This window comes from Abramis brama (assembly GCF_963993115.1).
Source record: "Abramis brama genome assembly, chromosome: 11".
Taxonomy (NCBI): Eukaryota; Metazoa; Chordata; class Actinopteri; order Cypriniformes; family Leuciscidae; genus Abramis; species Abramis brama.
In genome coordinates, this window is record NC_139973.1 from 20,553,507 (window position 1) to 20,575,475 (window position 21,969).

At 37.4% G+C, this 21,969-nt stretch overlaps 1 protein-coding gene across 1 annotated transcript in view; it reads right to left on the minus strand.

Annotated features, from left to right (window-relative positions):
- Positions 1 to 21,040, minus strand: part of pik3r5 (phosphoinositide-3-kinase, regulatory subunit 5) — a 34,185-nt gene extending 13,145 nt beyond the window's left edge. The window contains exons 1-8 of the mRNA XM_084128032.1: positions 20,818 to 21,040; positions 8,168 to 8,278; positions 5,845 to 5,945; positions 4,017 to 4,085; positions 3,174 to 3,312; positions 2,776 to 2,845; positions 750 to 924; positions 156 to 324 (exon numbers count right to left, since the gene is read on the minus strand). Of these exons, the coding sequence (XP_083984158.1) occupies positions 156 to 324; positions 750 to 924; positions 2,776 to 2,845; positions 3,174 to 3,312; positions 4,017 to 4,085; positions 5,845 to 5,945; positions 8,168 to 8,267 (823 nt within the window). The 5' untranslated portion in view covers positions 8,268 to 8,278; positions 20,818 to 21,040. The remainder of the gene's footprint in view (positions 1 to 155; positions 325 to 749; positions 925 to 2,775; positions 2,846 to 3,173; positions 3,313 to 4,016; positions 4,086 to 5,844; positions 5,946 to 8,167; positions 8,279 to 20,817) is intronic.
- Positions 21,041 to 21,969: the final 929 nt, after the last annotated feature.

Sequence of the window (21,969 nt, forward strand, 5' to 3'; positions counted from 1 at the left end):
GATTATGTTAATATAACTAAATTTAAATAATTTTAAGGCCCCATGGAAGTTTGCTAAGCCCCCCTAGTGGGCCCCGTCCCCTGGTTGAGAACCACTGATTTAGAAAGAAAAATGGAATTTGTGAGGTGGGCTAGAAATAGGAAGTGAGACTGTACCATCTGACATCGTGCCATTGAAGGCTGGTATGTCAAGTTTTTCACGCAGTGCCTCCAGGCCACTCTCCACATGTTCTCGAGCTTTAGCTATATCTGTCATGGCCGCTGCAGACTCTAGAAGGTCACTCACTGAGGACAGGACCTGTGCCAACTCATCGTCACCAAGGCACTGAAAAGGAATCAACTTAGTCATGTTGTTGCAAGTCATTCAAAGTCAGAATCTGATAAATGTTTAGCAGTGTTTCAAATGAAGTCACCCCTGATTCTAACTTCCAAGTAATCTCACATAAAGTGAATTTCACCTTTTGCAAGTAAAACTATTATAACAAGATTTCCCCCTCCATTACTCCCACTCAACCCGTCTATTTATTCTCCATTAGCCACCCACCAACCCACCCACATATGAGTCATTTGATCACCCATCCATATCAACCAACCAACCCCAGCAGATCACACATGTCCTGACTCCCGCAGAGTGATACGCCCAAACTTTACACACACTCAATCATAATCTGATGCACACATTCACTCTGTATCAACTCAAGACTTTTGGAGCCCATAAAAACAGCAAACATCTTGTCATGTGAGGTGTACCTGCAGAGCACCGCTGATGGACTGTAGTGGGTATTTAGTTCCCAGCACTGCCTGGAAGCTGTGTTTAATGAGTGTAACGCTACTCTCTCTCTGTGAGACCTCTGCTCCACTGAGCTGCTCCGCCACAGACAGGAACTCAGCAGGCACCTCAGCCGGGTTCATCAACAACACCGTACTGCAACAGAAAAAAACATCAGAAAACATCACTGTAGTGAAGCAGAAACACTGAGCAAACACAGCAGTCGTGGCCACAGATAAGCTTAATTTAAGTCACACCTTAATTAATTTGTTCGTTGTGTTTGGTTAGGGTTTGAGCTAAACTCAGCTAGACACTTGCCCTAGCTACACTACCGTACAAAAGTTTGGGTCGAATGTGTTTTTTTATGGGGCCGTTTACACAACACTGTTTTCAGCTAAAAACTGAAAACTCTTTATGCATTTTGGCCATCCATTTACACGACAACGCCGTTTTGGGGGCCTGAAAATGCACACTTTTGAAAACGGGGTTAAACGGTATAGTCTCCGTGTAAAATACAAAAACTCGAATTTGTGAAAACACTTAATGTGCGTGCGTATTAAGTGTTAAGTCTACAGGCCGTACTCTTTTTTTTTTTTTTACAAAGTGACATGCTTGCAAAAGGTAAAATTCACTTTATGTAAGATTATTAAATTAAATATTATAATTAAAATTTAATTTATTCCTGTGATGGCAAAGCGGATATTTTCAGAATCATTACTCCAGTCTTCAGTGTCACATGATCTTTCAGAAATTATTCTAATATGCTGATTTGGTTCTCAAGAAACATTTTTTATTTTATCAATGTTGAGAACAGTTGCGCTGTAACAATGCAATGCATGCTTGCTGAAATAAAGTATTAATTTCTTTAAAAGAAAAACCCTCAATCTTTTGAATGGTAGTGCATTAGTGGATGCACAAATTTTTGATTTCAACATCAAGTTTCTTTTCATCTTATTTTATTTCATATTTTATTACTTTCATTAAGTATTGTTTTCGAAACAGACATAGAAAAATGAAACAAAAGCACGCACATCAGTCTCAAAAGGGTGCTCGACTAAAAAACAACAAGTAAAAATTAAAGTATAAAGTCGGCAACACCTAAGCTCCAAAATTATCAAAAATAATATTTATTTTCAAGACAACTATCGCATAGCGTATGTGACGTTTCGAGCACGCAGAACATCTCCACATGTTCTCGAGCTTTAGCTATATCTGTCATGGCCGCTGCAGACTCTAGAAGGTCACTCACTGAGGACAGGACCTGTGCCAACTCATCGTCACCAAGGCACTGAAAAGGAATCAACTTGTATCCTCTTATGTTGTTGCAAGTCATTCAAAGTCAGAATCTGATAAATGTTTAGCAGTGTTTCAAATGAAGTCACCCCTGATTCTAACTTCCAAGTAATCTCACATAAAGTGAATTTCACCTTTTGCAAGTAAAACTATTATAAAACTCTGATGAAGAGCCTGCGTGCTCAAAACATCACATACGCTATGCGATAGTTGTCTTGAAAATAAATATTTTTGATAATTTTGGAGCTTAGGTGTTGCCGACTTTATACTTTATTTTTTTCGAAACAGACATGCAACACATGACCTACCAGTTGAGAACCACTGAATTATACCATGGTGCTGAATAATTACGATATTTATATACCATGGTATTTACAGGGTACTTCATAATAAAAAAGCATGGTATTACTATGCTGCCCTGTCCAAAAAACATGGTGCACGTTTTTGTCAGTGAACACAAAGATTAAATTTCACATAGAAAAGGATTTGTTAAGATACTCATAACAAATCTTACTGTTAGCAGGGCAATTTTTGCGATATTGTGGCCAATGTCATAATGTCATGCTAAAAAAGACGTACTGTATAATATGACAATTAAATTCTGGATATCCAAGAACTGACACAGGAAGCGAGAGGTGAAGACTGCAACCACAAAGGGCTGAGCAATAACTGACACAACAGGATTTCCTCCTGCTTCTGTGGAAACACACTCACATGATCTTAGAACGCTGACTGGAGACGGCAAGGCCTTGTTCCTCTCTTACCAGTCTGTGGTATGAAATTCCTGATTCAGGCAAACACACACAACACAAGAACACATTATTTCATCAGATTTTAACATTATGTAACAAATCAACTTCATAGTGAATGTACTGACGTTAGAGTGTGCGTTAAGTAATCTTTAAGGTACTACTAGTGCTCTTGAAACGGAAAAACAAGTGTAGGATAAATGCAATGCTTCTTGAAACCACTGAGGGGCAGTATGTTACATCACTTTTTTCTTGATTAAAATGATGAATTAGCAGATTGGGACAAGGTTAACTAGCTGGTCCTTACTAAGGCAGTCAGTTGCCTGATGGTTTATCTTGAGTGTATTGATGTCAATGTGCTACCTGGAGCTCTAAGCTCTTGATGTAAGGTGGAGAGCAGGCTACGACACACACTGCAGTAGGGTTCAGGCCACGCTAGGAAGCCATGAAACACTTCACAAGCTTCTGTCAGAATCTCTCCATTAGATGGACAAAAAGGCACCTGCAAAGAGAAAAAAGACTTCATGTGATTTCATTAACATCAGCTTCTGGGTAAAGAAAAATTCTAGTATTAATAAGCAGTGAAGCTAAAATATAATAATAAAAGATTATGCCAAATAGGAATAGTTCACTTAAAAATTCTGGCATAATTTACTCACCCCCAAGATTCATTCTTCAAAATATCATATTTTGTGTGAAATAAATTCATACAGGTTTGAAACAACCAAAATGAGAAGACAATAAGGTTCAAGTTTTTTCTATCATTAGAATATTAGGATAGTTGTGTGATACATGCCCCCCCAAAAAATTAAAACATAAAAAAAAAAACATTAAGAACATCCACATCATAGAAGATGTGTTTTTAAGTCACTGTATGTATGAATTGCTTTTATATGTATTTTTATTTTCATTTTTTTTATATTAGATATACAAAAGATGAGTGTTGCGTCACTGAGTTGTATGCGTATTAATTATTTGTGTGAATTAAAACGGAGAAGTCAATTTAAAATATGTTAATAGCCCCACCCAGAAAGCAAATCCTGTCTATATCCCTGTGAGGGACATTAGCTCAACTGAAACCCAGTGAGGAAATTACAAAGAACACACAAACAAATTCTACAAAACAGAAGTAATTCCTAGTTTCTGATTACAAGGCTTTGGTAAATTTGTTCCAGAATGATCAACTCAGTGTCCAGGACACTTTACCTGCAGGAGTGTGGACTCAAACATGAGAGCCAAGGGGGCCACAAGCTCGTAATGACAGTCCTGTTGAATCTAAAACAGCAGAGAAAGATATACAGCATCACCACCTTTACATACCACCTATAGACAAACTTACTCTGTATTCTTGATCACATCTTTAATCTAAAATAATTTTAAATAAATACAATTTGCTAAACTTAAAGGTACACTATGTAACTTTTGGCCCTCTTTGTTTAAAAAACAAAACTGCATGCATTTTGTAGAAGAACATTGTTTTGGTCGTGCTTCGGCTCTGCATGACCGTGCGGGTGAATACGACCCTTCACAATAGATAATGCTTTACAATGAACTCTGCATTTGGTGATTTATCTGTTCAATAAAATACCTTACTCACCTGTTGAGTAATAAAAACACCATCTCCTCGCTTTTACAACATTTAAAGGGATAGTTGAAAATGAAAATTAGCCCATGATTTACTCACCCTCAAATCATCCTAATGTGTATATGACATTATTCTTTCAGACGAATACAATCGGAGTTATATTAAAAAGGCCGTTTCTGTTTTGAAGTCCATAAAAGTGCATCAATCCATCATAAAAGTTCTCAACACGGCTCTGGGGGGTTAATAAAGACCTTCTGAAGCGAAGCGATGAGTTTGTGTAAGAAAAATATTCATATTTAACACGTTACAAAGTAAAAGTCTAGCTTCCGGCCAAACGAACATTTGCAGTCTGCTTACGCCTAAAGCGCAACTTACAAAACTTATGACGTCGGAAGTAGCGTAGTGCTTCATGGCGTAGCGTAAATATCAGCAGTAAGTCGCATTACTCGCATCAGTTGCGCTTTACAGTTAAGTCGAATCCATATGTTCGTTTGGCCGGAAGCTAGTTATTTTACTTTAGAAAGTTTTTCTTACACAAACTCATCGTTTCGCTTCAGAAGGTCTTTATTAACCCCCCAGAGCCGTGTGGAGCACTTTTATGATGGATGGATGCACTTTTATGGACTTCAAAACAGAAACGGCCATTCACTGCCATTATACAGCTTTGAGGAGCCAGGACATTTTTTAATATAACTCTGATTGTATTTGTCTGAAAAAAGAATGTCATATACACCTAGGATGACTTGAGGGTGAGTAAATCATTGGCTAATTTTCATTTTTGGGTGAACTATCCCTTTAATATCCCTCAGTTCTCGCAATCTTCAAAAAGTTAAGCCATTTTTGATTCTCGTTTTATTGCGAGCTCTGACACATTCTCTTTTTGCCAGCAGACTCTCCTCTTGTCTGCGTTTTTCGGGTGATTCCGAAAACCCGGAGGTTCGAGATTTAGCGTGCTCAATGTCAACCTTCTCGCTCATTGTGACAACTAACCTATGCCACTCCCACACCATATACACGTCAAAGTAGCTGGAGCATCTTTTCTCTATTTACAGATATGACGAGACACGCGCAGGTGTGTGACGCATGTACGCAATTTAGTCAGGTCTAAAAAAATAAACACTTATAATAGGCTTACCATAGTGAATCAGGCTAAGACAAAAATACATTTTGGAATAAGGACTGATAATGTACTGATTCCTTATTTAAATGTTGTTAATTTTGTACATTAATTTTTTTTTACATAGTGTACCTTTAATTTAATTATAAACACCACCAATTTCTTTGCATAGATTAGATCTTATCTGTCACATCCTGCAGAGCCCACAAGGGGGCATAGAGATCTCAACACAGAGGGTATGGAAAGACAGTGCACAAACGTGACAGAAACTATCACATCTATGCGGGTGTAGTATTCTGTTCAGTTAGCTGTGTGTTTACATGCGTACTCACCTCTCTGGCTTTTCTGAGAATTTGCTGCAGCAGAATGAGAAAGTTCTCTGGGTCTCTCTTTAACAGCTCTTCTAGACTCCAGCGGTTCATACACCAACCAGCTGCACAAACACACAAACATAGATATGCACATATAAGAACCCTAACTGTGAAACAGGCACAAATGTGAGACTTATACTTCAGATGATGATGATATTGGTAAACAAGTCCCTCATAGCATGCATGTAACCACAGGCACTCCACAACCCGGTCACCACCAAATGAGTCAAGCACACATAAAGAACACACACATCAGACAGGAAAGGACTGGTTAATTACACGATACTGAGTATTGCCCTGAAATCTCTGCTGTTTAGGGCCAACGGGTTCCCTGCTCTAAACCAGGGTTCACCAATCTCGGTCCTGGAGGGCCGCTGTCCAGAAGAGTATAGCTCCAACCAGCTCCAACACACCTGTTTGAAAGTTTCTAGTATACCTAGTGAGACCTTGATTAGCTGGTTCAGGTGTGTTTAATTGGGGTTGGAGCTAAACTCTGCAGGACAGCGGCCCTCCAGGACCGAGATTGGTGAACCCTGCTCTAAACAGTGATGTGCAGTTTTGGTTAGAATTCTGAGAACATACTCACTGCGGTGTACAAATTGAGAGCAACAGCGTAAACAGATCATAATGGTTTAGTGATAGAACTGGGTGTAACCTCAGAACCTCATATATTTAGAACATGAACAATGCAGAGCTGAGCATTCAAAGCTTTCCTACAGATCTGCAGTGACTGATACCAATTCTACTTTATTCGAAGGACAAAATGCATCTCAGCTTCCTGCTCAACTGAAGGTGTCAAATAATACATTTCCTTTACAACAGACTCTGAGAATAACATCTTTTTTTCTGAATCTATCAACAGTGTCACACTATGCAGAAACAACATTATAACAACGTTTATCAGTAAATGTGACGGGTGTGATCTTTTTTTTTGTCTTAATACAAAAACGAGTTTCCTGGTTCATAAAATCACCAACCAAGGCAAATACAAAACTGATAAAGATTCTATTCATGCCCTTTGCAAAACAGAGAAATAAAAACAAATCAGGCCTAATTCAACTCTCCCAATATGATAGTATATCACAGCTATGTATCATGCCATCTTTGAGGCCATTTAGTTAAAAACTGCTGAAGGTGTAAAATAATACATTTCCTTTAGAACAGACTCTGAGAATAACATATTTTTTCTGAATCTATCAACAGTGTCACACTACGCAGAACATTTTACACAAACAACATTATAACAATGTTTATCAGTAAATGTGATGGGTGTTATCTTTTTTTGTCTTCATTCAAAAACCAGTTTCCTAGTATATAAAAACACCGACCAAGGCAAATACACAACTAATGAAGATTATATTCATGACCTTTGCAAAACAGAGAAATATAAAACAAATAAGGCCTAATTCAACTATCCCAATATGTTATTATATCACAGCTGTGTATTATGCTATCTTTGAGGCCATTTAGTTAAAAACTGCTTTTATAGTGGAAAAGTAGCGTTTCGTTTTGTTCACACAAATAAATGCTACAATCAGGTGCAGGTGCCGGGACGTAACATATTTTCCTTGCTTTATCATAAAAGATAAAGATGGACTCTTTTATGATAAAGCAAGGAAAATATGTTATCAAACATGTTATTTATGTGATATTTTAAAAGACTTCTTGACACAAAGTCATGATGATCTGTAGGGGTCTCTCTCTATAATATTATTTCCTGTTTAGTTTTGTTTCTGAATGTTGTCTGCATCACATTACTTGGTTGCACCACCGATTTGATGGAAAAAATATGTATAAATAATATAATAAGCAATGACGTGGTTATATATATATATATATATATATATATATATATATATATATATATATATATATATATATATATATATATATATTTATTAGGGTAATCGTATGAGTATATCTAATTGTCTATATTTTGTACTCTATGCTCCCCCAAAAAAATATCAAAACAAAATAAAATAAAAACATGCCCATCAGAGGTGTATTTGTCACAATATGCATGTACTAAATTATTAGGTGAAGACAAAAAAAGAGAAGATTGTTGTCACTTAATTATTTGCATGAATTAACACTGAAAATCCAATTTACAATTAGCCAGCAGGCCAACCCAAATGCCAAATCATGCCTATATCCCTATCAGTGAAATAAGCTCAATTGAAACCCAATGAGAAAACATACAGAAGTAAAAAAAGAAAGAAATGAAAAACTGTGATGTCAACCAACAGCGACCCATCATCATCAGCAGCAGAGGGTAAAGCCTTACCGTTCCAGGATTGCGCCAGGCTTTCTGATGGCCGGAGTCCATCCAGGCATCTCTCCAGAGCGTGCTGGATCCGGTCCTCTGTGCACGAGGTGTGCTGCATCTTGACTGTTACTATAAAGAAACATAATAACTAAAGTCATATAAAGGAAGCTGCAAAACAATGCTTCCTATATCCGATCTGTAAATACAATACCAAGAAAATATTACATAATACAGCTGAACAGCTTCCTTATATGTCCATGGAAGAATTTCAATCAGATCAGTCAAAGAAAAATGTTATGCTTTTATGCTTGAGGTTTCAGTCTGGCTCTAACTGTACATCCAATAACACAGCTTGACTAACCTGAAAGAAGCAGCAGCATGTGTAATAAAATATCAGTCATTCCAGATAATAATATCTGCATAGACAAACACACGCATGTGTCTTTTTCAGGGAAGTAAACACACAGCATCCTTTGCATGTCTGTAAATGATATTGAGGTTTAGGAAAATGTTCTACCCGGTCTCAGAGAATTTCAAGAGAACTATCGTGTTTAGGGATTATTACGGGGATTGCCTACTGTTTGTTTTTCTTCCTGATAACATTTAAAGTTCCTGACATTTACTGTTAGAGGTATGGCACCTGCCATCTAGCAATAAACAACACTAGTATGTTGCCTGGGAACACAGGGACCAGTTGCATAAACAAAAGACTGTGTTAAGAACTAGGCTGACCAGCTAGTAAATTTATTAGGGCTCTTACTTTTCAGATTCTAATGAGACCAATCTACCTTTTTGTGTAATGGCCTTAAATTTTTTTTACCAGTCTTGAAGAAAAAAAATGAGATGACTGACTCATCCGGCCACAGGATAATAAAAAATGCTGAGTTAAAAAATAATAGAAACATTTTTTTTTTGTCGATTGAAATACAGATCATGCACAGATATAGGCTACATATGCAAGTTTTGAAATCAATATAATCCTTTTATGAGAGAAAAAATTCCCCAATAGAGGTAAAGGAGTAAAGTAATGACATTAAAACATGACAAATATATTTCTCTTCCACCAGACTAATTTCCCTAAATGCAAAGAACCGCATATGGTAATTTTTTTTTTCTCCCAGTGAGTCAGTGGCCAATTATGAAAGTTTAAATTCGCAATAACTTGACATGTTCAGCTAAATGTTTCAACTTTGGCTGACATTGGCAGTTTTTAAAGTGCAGCTGTGACAGAGATATAGATAGAATCCTTACACATATTAAAGAGATAGTTCACCCAAAAGGAAAATTCTGTCATCATTTACTCACCCTCAAGTTGTTGCAAACCTGTATATTTAATTTCTTAACCTAATGTCTTTGTTCTGCTGAACACAAGGAAGATATTTTGAAGAAAGTTTGTAACCAGACCGCTTTGGGGCAACATTGACTCCCATAGTAGGAACAACAATACTATGGAAGTCAATTGTGCCCCAGAACTGTTCAGTCTCCCACATTCTTATAAATATCTTCCTTTGTGTACAACAGAACAAATGCATTTATACAGGTTTGGAACAATCTGAGGGTGAGTAAATGATTACAGAATTATCCCTTTATCCATTCAAATGCTGCTTCCCAGTCTATAAACAAACACTAGCTACACTCACGTGTTTGAATTTTGCCTTCGCGTAAAAACGAGCTCTCAAGTTAAACTTAAATAAACTTTAATTTTTAAATTCTAATTCTTATTCTCCTGTTTTTAAAAGCAAAAAAAGCAACAAAAAAAACGCGTTGTGTGTGAACGCACTCGAGTTGCAATGCATACGTTTCTGTGGATCGTTTTTAATAGGCTACAAATTAAAGTTGTTAGGTCATTATATTAGAATATCAACTTGAATGTAATATGAAAGTGTGGCACTGCCTCATATTAGACATCTGCTGTATTTTTACTTCAGAGTAAACTTCCCCAGTGTCAAAACACAAAAAATCCCCCAAACCATAGACAAACATTCAAAGAGATATTAATTCTGAGTCATTAAACTCAAAGCTCAGACCACAAATATTTTTAGATGATAAACTAGAGTCAAGCTTTTTGCTTCACTTAGCTGCTTGTAAACACTTGTCTAACGCATCCATAAGTCATCACTCACCAAACATCATTCACGTTGCATCTTGCATTAACACGCTAAGCGTGTGTCCCATTGAGCGTCATGCGTCATAAAGTCGATTTGCATAAACCAAGAAGCTGACCGCACAATATAGCCTAAGGGGGGCTGTGTGCAAAGTTTTGTTGTGATAGCCTACAAACTATTTTACAAGGGAACCTATACGTCTAAAATAAATAACATTATGAAATAGTGAGATTATTTTAGATAATGCTTCACATAATCGCAATGTTTGTTTTATTTTGCGGTTAAACTGAGAGTTTGAATGATGGATAAAATGTTTTACGAGATGATGATTTCAAAGAAGCTTTTCGAAAATGTAAAAATATATATTAAAAACACATCACATATAGGATTGTATGTCAATTTAAGAAGAGCAGAACAGTGTTGAAAATAGATTAAGCTGATTTCCTATCTGATGTCAGGGGCTTTTTCTGATCTAATAAAATACAGGATGTAGATGTTGAGTTTATCCATAGCAGCAAAATGCAATCATTCTGCAACAGAAATCTATATATATATATATATATATATATATATATATATATCATTATCATAATATTTTTTGTGGTCACTGCTGGGGGTAATTTGCTGGTGTTAGCTCAAGAGAAATCAAGAGTTTAAAACCCACATGTTGGTTTGTCAGTCATTCAGCAACTTAAGATAACTCAAACTACCAATCATATAACAAGTTACCAGATGAAAAACGAAACCTAAAGCAGTTATAGTAACTGGTCTCTGATTAAAGGTTATTTAAGGCAATCTGTTATTGTTACAAGTCACTTGTTGTCAAGCACAACAATAGGCCTGCGAGCAATAGTGGGAACAGCTTGATATGGCCTTAATGACCTTATGGAGCTCTATTACAGCCTTACCAGATTGCCTGGAAGGAACTAATTAATCACTGAACTTTTGATTGCCATTTCCATTATAACGGTGAACAAAAAGCTTTGTTTACATTTGATTGATATTTCATTGACTAATTTTACAGAAAGTTGCATCTTTATTAACAGATGCCAGGTGCAAATTAAATTACAACCCAGATGTGAAATGTGGATTTTTCCAATTGATTACTCATTGTTGTAAATCATTTATATTTGTACACAGAGACATATAGTGCAGGTCATGTATGATATGAATTTAATTCCTGTATCAAATAATTTCTAATGTCTAATTTCTAAGTTAAACACACTCTGTTAAAATGTCTTTGATCTTGTTACACATTCTGTTACACATACTCAGTCTTGACTTAGACTCGACTAAGATGGAGTCAAACACAAGACTAGAATTTGAGAGGACGGGCTCCATTGCATTTTTTACTGACAAAACTTTAAAGGGATAGTTCATCCAAAATGAATAGTTCTTTCTTCTGCTGAACACAAAGGAATATATTTTGAAGAATGCTGGTAACCAGACAGTTGACGCTAGCCATTTACCTCCATATCCATAGTATTTTTCTTTATTAATATGTCTACAACATGTTTTTCATCTATTTCAGTGGTTCTCAGCCTTTTTGACTCAAAGATCCCCACTATTACAATATTCCCCACTATATAGGCTAAGATATTGTTATTTCTGCTGTAATTAAAACAAAGCCGCTTGTTTTCAAACTTTTTTATGAACAGAAATTGGTAGTATTGATTTATTAAAAGTATCTGTCACGGTTCGCAGGTTTGCCTGTTCATGTTTGTGTGTCCTGTCCTGGTCTGATTGCCTATCAGCGTCGCTTAGTTACCAACTGCGCCGACGAGCTATCAGATCAGCCGCAGTTGTTGCAGAATGACAATGAGTTAATGTGTCCAGTAGTCTTGTGTTTGTCGTGTTCATTGTCAGATCGTTCTGAGGTTCATGTTTTGTCTCCTTGCCCTGTCAGTGGTTCTCTGTCTCCAGTTCCTGTGTTACCTGCCTGCTCTAATTTTGGACTATCTGCTCTGTTCACGATTGGTTGATCTCTACAGGGATCATCGGACTTCAGCCCATTGCAGTCTCCTCGCTGCCAAGACCTGAACTCCGACCTGTACCTCTGCATCAGTCTATCCTGCCTCGTTTACTTAATAAACTGCCTTTTCATTAGCAACTGGATCTTGTGTATCTCTCCTGTGACAGAACAATCTGACCATTATGGATCCAGCGAATGCTGCTGAACTAAGAGACATTCTGACTAATAACAATGCTCGTTTGGAACATCAAGAGGATCAGATCATGGCAACGGGTCGTGCAGTTCAGGCCTTGGTAGTGCAGGTTTCGGACTTGACCACCCAGCTACAACATCAAAGGACCGAACCTGCCCAGGTGCCCACTGTGCCCTGTGCCCAACCCACCACCTGCTGTTCCACCCGCATACTGCTCCGCTTGCATTATGGAACCTCGACTGCCACCACCAGCTGCCTATTCTGGTGAGCCTCAATTATGCCATGCATTTTTGACAAAATGTTCACTGTTTTTTGCTCTACAGCATACATAATTCCCCACTGAGGAGTCAAAAGTGGCTTTCATTTTGAACCCATGCAGGTGGGTAGAGCTCATCTTTCCCGGGAGGAGAAGGAGCGATGCAGGACACAAGGACTGTGTCTCTATTGTGGAGCTGTGGGACACATTGCAGTGAAGTGTCCCGTAAAAGTCAAGGCCCGTCAGTAGGTAAGAGGTTACTGATGGGTGGCATTTTCTTGGAAAAATCCTCTCTATCTGCCACTCTCCTCCCGGTCAGACTGCAATGGGCTGCTACGCATCATCTTTGTGATGCCTTAGTGGGCGGAAGGTAATTTCATGGACCTAGTCCTGGCCCACTAACTCAAGATTCCGGTGGTTCTACTCCCTCATTCCATCTCCGTTAATGCACTGGGTGGACAACCTCTGTCATCCATCACACACTACCGGACCGGTGAGTCTCATCACATGAGGCAACCACATGGAGGAGATTCATTTTTTGTTAATTGGCTCTGCTTTTGCTCCTGTTGTCTTGGGTCAACCCTGGCTCACACTCCACAACCCTCACATAAACTGGCGTCAAAACAATGTCTTGGAGCGAGAATTGTCATGCGTCTGTTTGGTGTTAGTTCTTCTGTGTCTTGTTCTGTGTTGCAGGATGAACAGGCGAACATGTCTAACGTGCCCAGCGAGTACCTTGACCTGAAGGAAGTGTTCAGCAAGTCTCGAGCTGCTTATCTTCCTCCGCATCATCCTTACGACGTCCTGCTATAGACTTATTGGCAGGTACGTCTCCGCCTAAGGGCTGATTATACTCCCTTTCTGCTCCGGAGAGGGAGGCCATGGAGAAATATATTTCTGATTCCCTAGAAACTTATCAGTCCATCCTGCCTTGATCTTTTCTGTTTACTTAATAAACTGCCTTTTCATTCGCAACTGGATCTTGTGTTTCTCTCTTGTGACAGAATCACTCTAAAAAGTAATTCAGGGGACCTGTTACCACAACTTAAATAAATGCATGGTTGCAAGTTAAAAACTCTAATTTATTGTTTTAATTAAACATTTTAAGTTGCAAACATTATTTTGTAGAGTTCTGTTGACATAATAATGTTGATCATTACAACAACTTCAAGGCACACTATGTAATTTTTCACTGCTAGGGGTCGCTTATTCAATACAAAGACAATACAAATACGGACGAGGAGCCCTGCAACCCCACAGTACCCACCAAGCCAGGGGCCCTGGCCCCCTGAACTGTCGTGTCCGCCCTGGCCCTCTGAACTGCTGATGCCACCCTGGAGACTTCATAGCCTGCCAGGTCCGCCCACGCCATGCCACGACCCAGGTCCACCCATGTCATGCCACAGTCCAGGCCTGTCCCCCTGCACGGGCCTGGCCCACCATCCCTCCTCCAAGACCTCCTCCACTCAGCCACCCTCCTCAACTTATGTTTGGTTTTGGTTTTGTTGGGCGTCGGGAGCCGGCCTTAGAGGGGGGGATCTGTCATGTTTTGGTTTGTCTTTGTCATGTTTCTGTGTCTTGTCATGTGATTCCCTGTTTGCCATGTGATCCTGCCATGTGTCTTGTCATTGGTTTATTGTCTGATCATTGTTCACAGGTGTCCCTTGTCTTGTCATTAGTCTGTGTATTTAAGCCCTCATGTTTGCCATGTGTCTTTGTCTTGTATTTTGGTTGTGTAACCACTGTCTGTGAGGTTCATGTTTTGCCAAGCCATGCCATGCCACGCCACACCATGCCATGCCATGCCAAGTCTTTGTTTTGTATTTTGTTTTATGTTTTGGATCTTTGAATAAACTGCACTTGGGTTCTACAAACTTGCCTCCAGTGGATCACTACATTACAGTATTAAAGATTTATTAATGATACGAAAGCCACTGGAGCGGAACAAGGCCGCTGGAGCGATTGCTAATGAGAGACAAGCATGACACATGGCTCAAGAGCAGTAGAGCTTTTATTATGCCGCAGTCCGTTTCTTTTGGTCATGCGTATATGTGGGGTAACATAGCGCTGTTTTATCATATTAGATGCATTTGAGTGTTGAAAGTTGTTATAATGCTACTGTGTGTTCGCTCGGCGGTGACTATATGAGACACTTTTTGCACAGTGCAGAGAGCTAGATTGATGTTGGGTTGTAAAAATGGCACTCGTGGTAAATCAAGAAAACAAGATTTAAACAAAAAGACTAACTGAGTTTAGCTATATAACAATGATTAGTTTTCTGTTGATGAATGTACTGTATCCAAACAGTTGCTCATCTGTCTAATAAAACGCGTAATATATTAAAGTGTATTTGGTGTTTCCATGGTTTCTACAAAACAAAACAAAACAATCATGGGTATTTTATGGGTAACTCAGTTATGATGTCATTGATAGGCGACACACGGACACGGTCTGTGTCCTGGTTAAAACTGCTTATTTCTCTGTATTTAAACATTCTTAGAAACATTTGGGATAATGTAAGTACACAACTCAACAAAATATATAACATTGTTCTAGTGGTTTTTGGAAATTTAATCCAACAATCTTACATAGTGTGCATTTAATATCGTCTGTAATTTAAACTCAAGTTTCTTTGTTAATTGGCTTTTAAAAAAATTTTTTTAATTAGGTTGTAGTAACAATGAAATTGTCTTGATGTCTTTTGTAATTAGGCAGTGAAATTTTTGTTCCCATGCTTTGCATAGGACTGGATAAGGAGGAAAAGTTTTTAAATTAAGTATTAATTTATTTGTTTTTAGTGAAGGAAAAGACTTGTTGGTGTTTAATGCTGTTATATTTGACATTTAACAGAGTTTCTGTAATGTTGAAGTTTGGTTACCATTGTGCTGAAGAGTACACATGAAGGTAAACACTATTGACTATAAGCAATGACTGTGCTAATGCCAGTGACAAGTAATATCATGTTAAAGAAGTTAAGTGAATAAGTGATTAATTGGTTCCAACTCTGGTAGTTGGAGCGACTTAATGTTTTTGAGTAATCAACTTAAAAAATTGTGTTTAAGCTACAAATTATTAAGTTCCTTTAACTCAATGTAGATTGTTGGTTGAATGTAAATTTACTCAAAAGTTGTCATAACTAAAAATAATAATAATTATGCAAACTGTTGCGTTAATTTTTTGTTGTTTAAAAGTTGTTTGTTGTTTAACTAATGTTGTCTACATTAGTTAACATGAACTAATAATGAACTGCACTTCTACAGCATTTATTAATCTTTGTTAATGTTAATTTCAGCATTTACTAATACATTATTAAAATCAAAAGTTGTGTTTGTTAACATTAGTTAATGCACTGTGAAGTAACATGAACAATAAATGAACAGCTGGATTTTTATTAGCTAACGTTAACAAAGATGAGCAAATACAGTGACAGGTGTATTGCTGACGGTTAGTTTGTTTAGTTGATACATTAAATAATGTTAACAAATGAAACCTTATTGTAAAGTGTTAATTATATTATTTGGGATTAGTTTTAATATTTAATATATTAATAATCATGCAGTCCCTTTGTTAGTTTGCTAAGGGCCCCCAGGTTGAGGAGCACTGCTCTAGATCATTTTTACATCATTGCTCTGATTAGTGGCATAATAAAAGATCAAACTGGTGCAAACAAGTGACCAGCAGCCATCAGTCAGTCAGATGCCTATAACCCTTTGTTCATTTTGCAACCTCTGAAAATGTGGAAGTGACCTTGTTGACACGTAAAAGGATGTGTTCACATCCTCTTATGTGAGAGGATGATTTCATCTGGGCAACACAAACACAATCCCAGCAAACTTCCTATGTGAAGCAAAGAGGCATTTGAGGTGCGCAGACTATGAACAGAATGAGTGAAATGCAACCAGGGCCTTTGCTTGAAGTACATTATCCTGAGTCAGCAAAGGTGTGTTCAAAATTTGGATGTTTTGATTCTAAAAACAAGCATGAAATTCAGTTTTAGCCATTTTATCCAGCATTATTTGAGTGAACAAAACAACACAATACCCCATACACTACAACTTTTTGAGACTTTTAAACAGATGATCATTATGAAACGGGGACAGTACGAACACTGGACAATAAATTCCACATTTAAGATAACCTCAAATCCTAACAGCATATCTGATGAGATGCTCTCTTCATCTCAGCTGATTCACGTTCCCACTGTGAACCAGCATGAAGGTTCATCTCAGCTAGCTCCTTCTCCTGATCATATTTCCAACAGTCCTGTACAGGAAGGTTGCTCCCGAGCTTTGCCGAGGAAACAGGTGTTGCTCCATTGTTGTGGTGCGATCGGCCGCTGTGATAGACTCCCACACCGCGAGGGGGTCGACGCTCATTGTGTGGAGTCTCTGATTGATGGGGACCAATATCCCCAATGCGCCTTCTCCTGTGAGCCTAGAGTCTTCTCATCCACATCCCTCCCTCCCACAACAATAAGGACAAACTCCCCCTGCCGTGATCGTTTTAGGAAATAACAGCAGTCGAACAATGGTGACAACATTCAATGGTAAGTGCTTCCTTTTTATATGCTGCCGCCGACACAGTGGCCCGGTTGAGCAGATACAGTAGGATGCAGGGGATCTATCACAGAGCAATATTTACCAGAACCAGGATGCTGATTTGCTCCTGTCTAGGCGGAAATGAGGAACTCTATTCTTTCCTTTTTAGCCTCTATTGGTACCTGTGGGAACTTTACACTCACCTCAGTTTGAGAGCATGTTGTATTGAACAGTGAACTGAGGGGTAGTGTGCTGTATAAAACAAGGAAACAAGCAAATTCGTTGTGAAAAAAAAAACGTTCTACTTTGTTTAGTTTTTGCTGCTTTGTATATGAAACCATTTGAATATTTTTTATACATTTTGTGTACAGTAGTGGGCAAAAGTGATGGGCATTGTTTGTTTTTTTTTCGAATGACCCTACAAGTTTGATAAAACCATCAAAATACGAGGACGAGGATATATATATATATAGGCTATATATTAATATATTGTTAATATATAGTTAATATAATATTGTTCTTCCCTCATAAAATATAAATATGTAAAGGTATTTATCTGACAGAATTATTTGAGAAAAAAATTGGGTACATTACAGTTACCCAATTACATCTTGTTTTTGCATGTGTTAATAATTTTTTATGACAGCCTGACCAAAAATTATGTCAGCACAATTTGGCAGGTTTCATTGCGTTATCACAAAAAAAGAAAAAATGCAATATGCTTACAAAATCTTTAACAAATTTTTGGATGTCAGGATGTCATCCAAAGTTTGAAGTTTTCCTAAACTGGACATCACTTTTGGCCACTACTGTATGTCTAATGTGTACTGTATATGATGTTTAATATCTTTTTTTTTAAATGATATATATTTGATATATTATTTTTATTATAGAAAGATGATGAAAAACAACTTTAGAAAGATCTGAATACCTATTTATTCCTATGGATGTTCTTTTTACCAAGTAAAATTATGGAAATCCCCATATTGTGAAATTTACAAGTGCCCGTCTAAAGATGTAATACTGTAGTGTACATATTTCGAATTTACGCACTATTATTGTTCTGTATCCAGTCTGTTTGAACAGAATTTCTGTGTTCTGAGTTCCTTTTATCGTGAATAACGATAAGATTGAGTCATAAGCAGCTTAAGTATTTGATTCTAGTGTATATAATGTGGATAAATAAGTGTGCCAGTGGAATATAAATATGTAGAATAAATAAAGCACATTCTATATTTGGAAAGGATCACATTTTGTCCATGCCAGGTGTGCGAGTTCACAGGTAAAAACAGTGAGGAATATAAAATTGATTGAAAAGATATGAACCCTACTGTCATATACAAACAGGAAGAGGTTTAACACAAAACAACTTTAGCATGTCTTTCATGTCAGACATAACCAACGCCTATGTCTGATTATAAAGGAGTTACTTTCACTTCAAATTATGACTCAAACCTAACGAATTCTGAACATAGAGGAGCTGGCTGACAAAAACATGTATTATGGCAGCCATTTAAACAGAGACAAGTGTAATGTAAAAAAATGCATAATCGCTGTGCCTGAATACGGGTTTTGGGAATCTGCTTTTGGAAATCATACATTAGATATACATATTATCTATTATATACTATTATATACTATTATATACTATATATATATATATATATATATATATATATATATATATATATATATATATTATATACTATATAGTATTAGTGTGTACATAGATATACACACTAATACATAGAACTAATACATTACTCTATAACTTTCCTACAGTCTGAGCACAGACATGTTTTTGTCCAGTGACATTTTACAGGCTGACCAGTGTTTAAAAGCAATGACACACACACTGATGATCGTCACCACTGAAACTTTCATCCAGTTTCATTTCCACAGTCTAGTTGCACAATCTGTGGCCCTCCAGTAGAATTTAGATTAAAGGGACAGTTCACCCAAAGATGAAAGTTCTGTCATCATTGTTGTTCCAAACCTGTATGAATTTCTTTCTTCTGCTGAACACAAAAGAAGATTTTCTGAAGAATGTCAGTAACCAAACAGTTGATGGATCCCATTGACTTCCATAGTATATACTTCAAAATATAGTATTTTATGTTCAGAAATTCATACATGTTTGGAACAACTTGAGGGTGAGTAAATGATGACAGAATTTTCATTTTTGGGAACTATCCCTTTAACTGGAATTTAAGCTTGGCCAATGATCTGTTATTAAGTGAAGAACCTGTTATTTTATTCAAGTGGATGTGTCACAAGCAATTATACTTAGCCTATTTATTTATTTATTTTATTGTAGTAATTTCTGTTGTACTGTACTGAAACATTTATATGCAAATATGCAAAATCCATTTATCTGTTAGTTGAAATGAACCAAACCCATCTTCCTGTGGTTTAAACTGAACTGTAACATATTTTGACATTCCTGTCTCTGAAGTTGCTGATGGACAAGCACATGACTGCCTAAAAAAAACGTCCTTCTGTATGTATTATAAGAGTTTCTGTCGGATGCTGTTTATGCACGAAAAGGAGAAGTATCTCGCTACTTTAAAGCTGTAGTCAACCAAAACACTAAAGGCCAGCTCTTGCAGAGTGACTATGAACTTTCTTCCAGAGTGCTATAGCAGCAATGAAAATAAATATATCATTTGAATATTATAGACAGTATTAAATAGAAAACTAATTTGCAAGTAAAATGATTTCAAGAGTATTCAGTTTTCAGCTGCATGTATAAATCAGACCCTTGAACCTAGAGGCTTTTCCTCCATCATTTTTTGAAAATATGTGTGCAGTGCATCACATGAATGCATCAAATACTATGAGTCTAACAGAATCCAAAGCACATGAATCTACAGAGCTGAAACATGAAACATCAGCTGTACTTGTGGGTCTGTCTACATCTTACAACCAATCGATATACTGTACATATGTATGAATACAAATATTTTCAAATGTTATCTTTCAATGTCATATACACCCCCCAAATAATCTTATTGAATCTTCTGTGAGAACTAGAACGACATCTGTAAGTCTGTAGCTTGAACATGATAAGATCTCAGACTTAGCTGCTGTTTTTACATCTGACCGTGCACCACAGAGGAAGACAGAAAAAGATTGCTTTAAGCGCTAAACATCTTACATCTGCATTGTTTGAGCAATAGAATCATGTAAAGTAACATATACGCACAGCAATGCTGTCATATCCCTATATTATAGGACTGCATTACTGTGTTGCATACAGGTAGATGGATATCATTCAACAGTATACGGTTCAGAACAGCGGTCATGCATGCCTCACTGCACAGAATCAGTGAATAGTAAAGTTTCCATCTGACATCCTCAGCTGAGCGTCCTCGGTCTTAAAAAACTCGATTTAAAGGGTCTTGGATCAATGGGGGTCTTCACTTGTGAACATTTGAGCTGGTACCTTCTGATGCTGGCTAAAGCAAATCACGAGCAAGCTTGAATTCACCTGCACACCAATGACTTAAACTTATCCTGAGTTTTATTCTTTTCCAAGGCTATATTGAGCTCAGATTTAACCATCATGGTAGGCCTACGGGAATGCACCACAGGAATCGCTTACCTGGAGTTGTTAGCCTCTTCCCATGATTTCTTTGCCTCTTATCAGCATGCGGGGTGAGATGGAACCGGTGTCCTCGAAGCGTAATCCAGCACTTAAGATGAAAAGAGATGGAAATGTAACCACATCCTTCAGCATCAGCCTACACAGACGCTGAAACGACGGCAGCAACAACAGGAGCAGTCTTCAGCACGACTGTGGCGCTTTACTGACACTAAACAGGAACTCAGAGAGAGAAGGTGCAGAAGAACTCAAAGAGGAAGACATGGGCTACATGTGTTCATGAGTGGGAGGAGGTTTAGCTTACACGCACGGCTTTTGTCCTTTGACAGATGCCTTAGTTTTTATTAATGCCATGGATGGCAATTTGCCATAAATGGTAAGCTGATCTTAGAAATGACAGCTTTTGTTGAGAATACTGAAAAAATAATTTTAAACTGCCATGTAGATATGTTTAAAATGTTCTCAAACATAAGAGTATTAGGCCTACCCACAATATCAAAATAATTAGTTTTCTTTTTAAAAAGGGTACAGGTTCTTCTTAATGATTTTTTACTCGTTAGTTGTATTGTCTGAATAACATAACATAGTGTGTTTTAAGTCTGCTTAAATCTAACTGCCGACTCAGCCTCTATACTCAGAGTAAGATCACATTTTAACTTCCCCTGAGGGCAAAATTTGCATTTTATACAGTAAGAATGTCTCAGTCACTCTCTGTCTCTTCCCTTCTCAAAAATCGCACAGCACACACATTAGTCAGCTGAACAGTAAGGTAGACATCACAATGAGTGGAACTCATTGAATATTGTGTGGCTTTTCTAAAGAAGGAACTTAGCTGATAACCCTTCCAGTCAGAAGGATCATGCCAGGAAGCTCATAATTCTAAGTTATAATATGCTATTGTTGATCTACCATTGCATATTTAATATGCAATGGTAGATCAACAATAGCAAAAGATAGGCCTGTGACACTTGTTTAGACATAGGTTAGGAATGGATGAGCTTGTCTAAGTGGAAAATGAAATACTGCCATCTAGTGGTCCAACCGCTTAGCAGACCAATAAACAGAGAAGGTAGCCAGGTGTTTGTAGATTCCAGTGGATTGGTGTTGTATGATTAAAACGGGAAAATTGATTGGGTACATCTTATTTGTAAA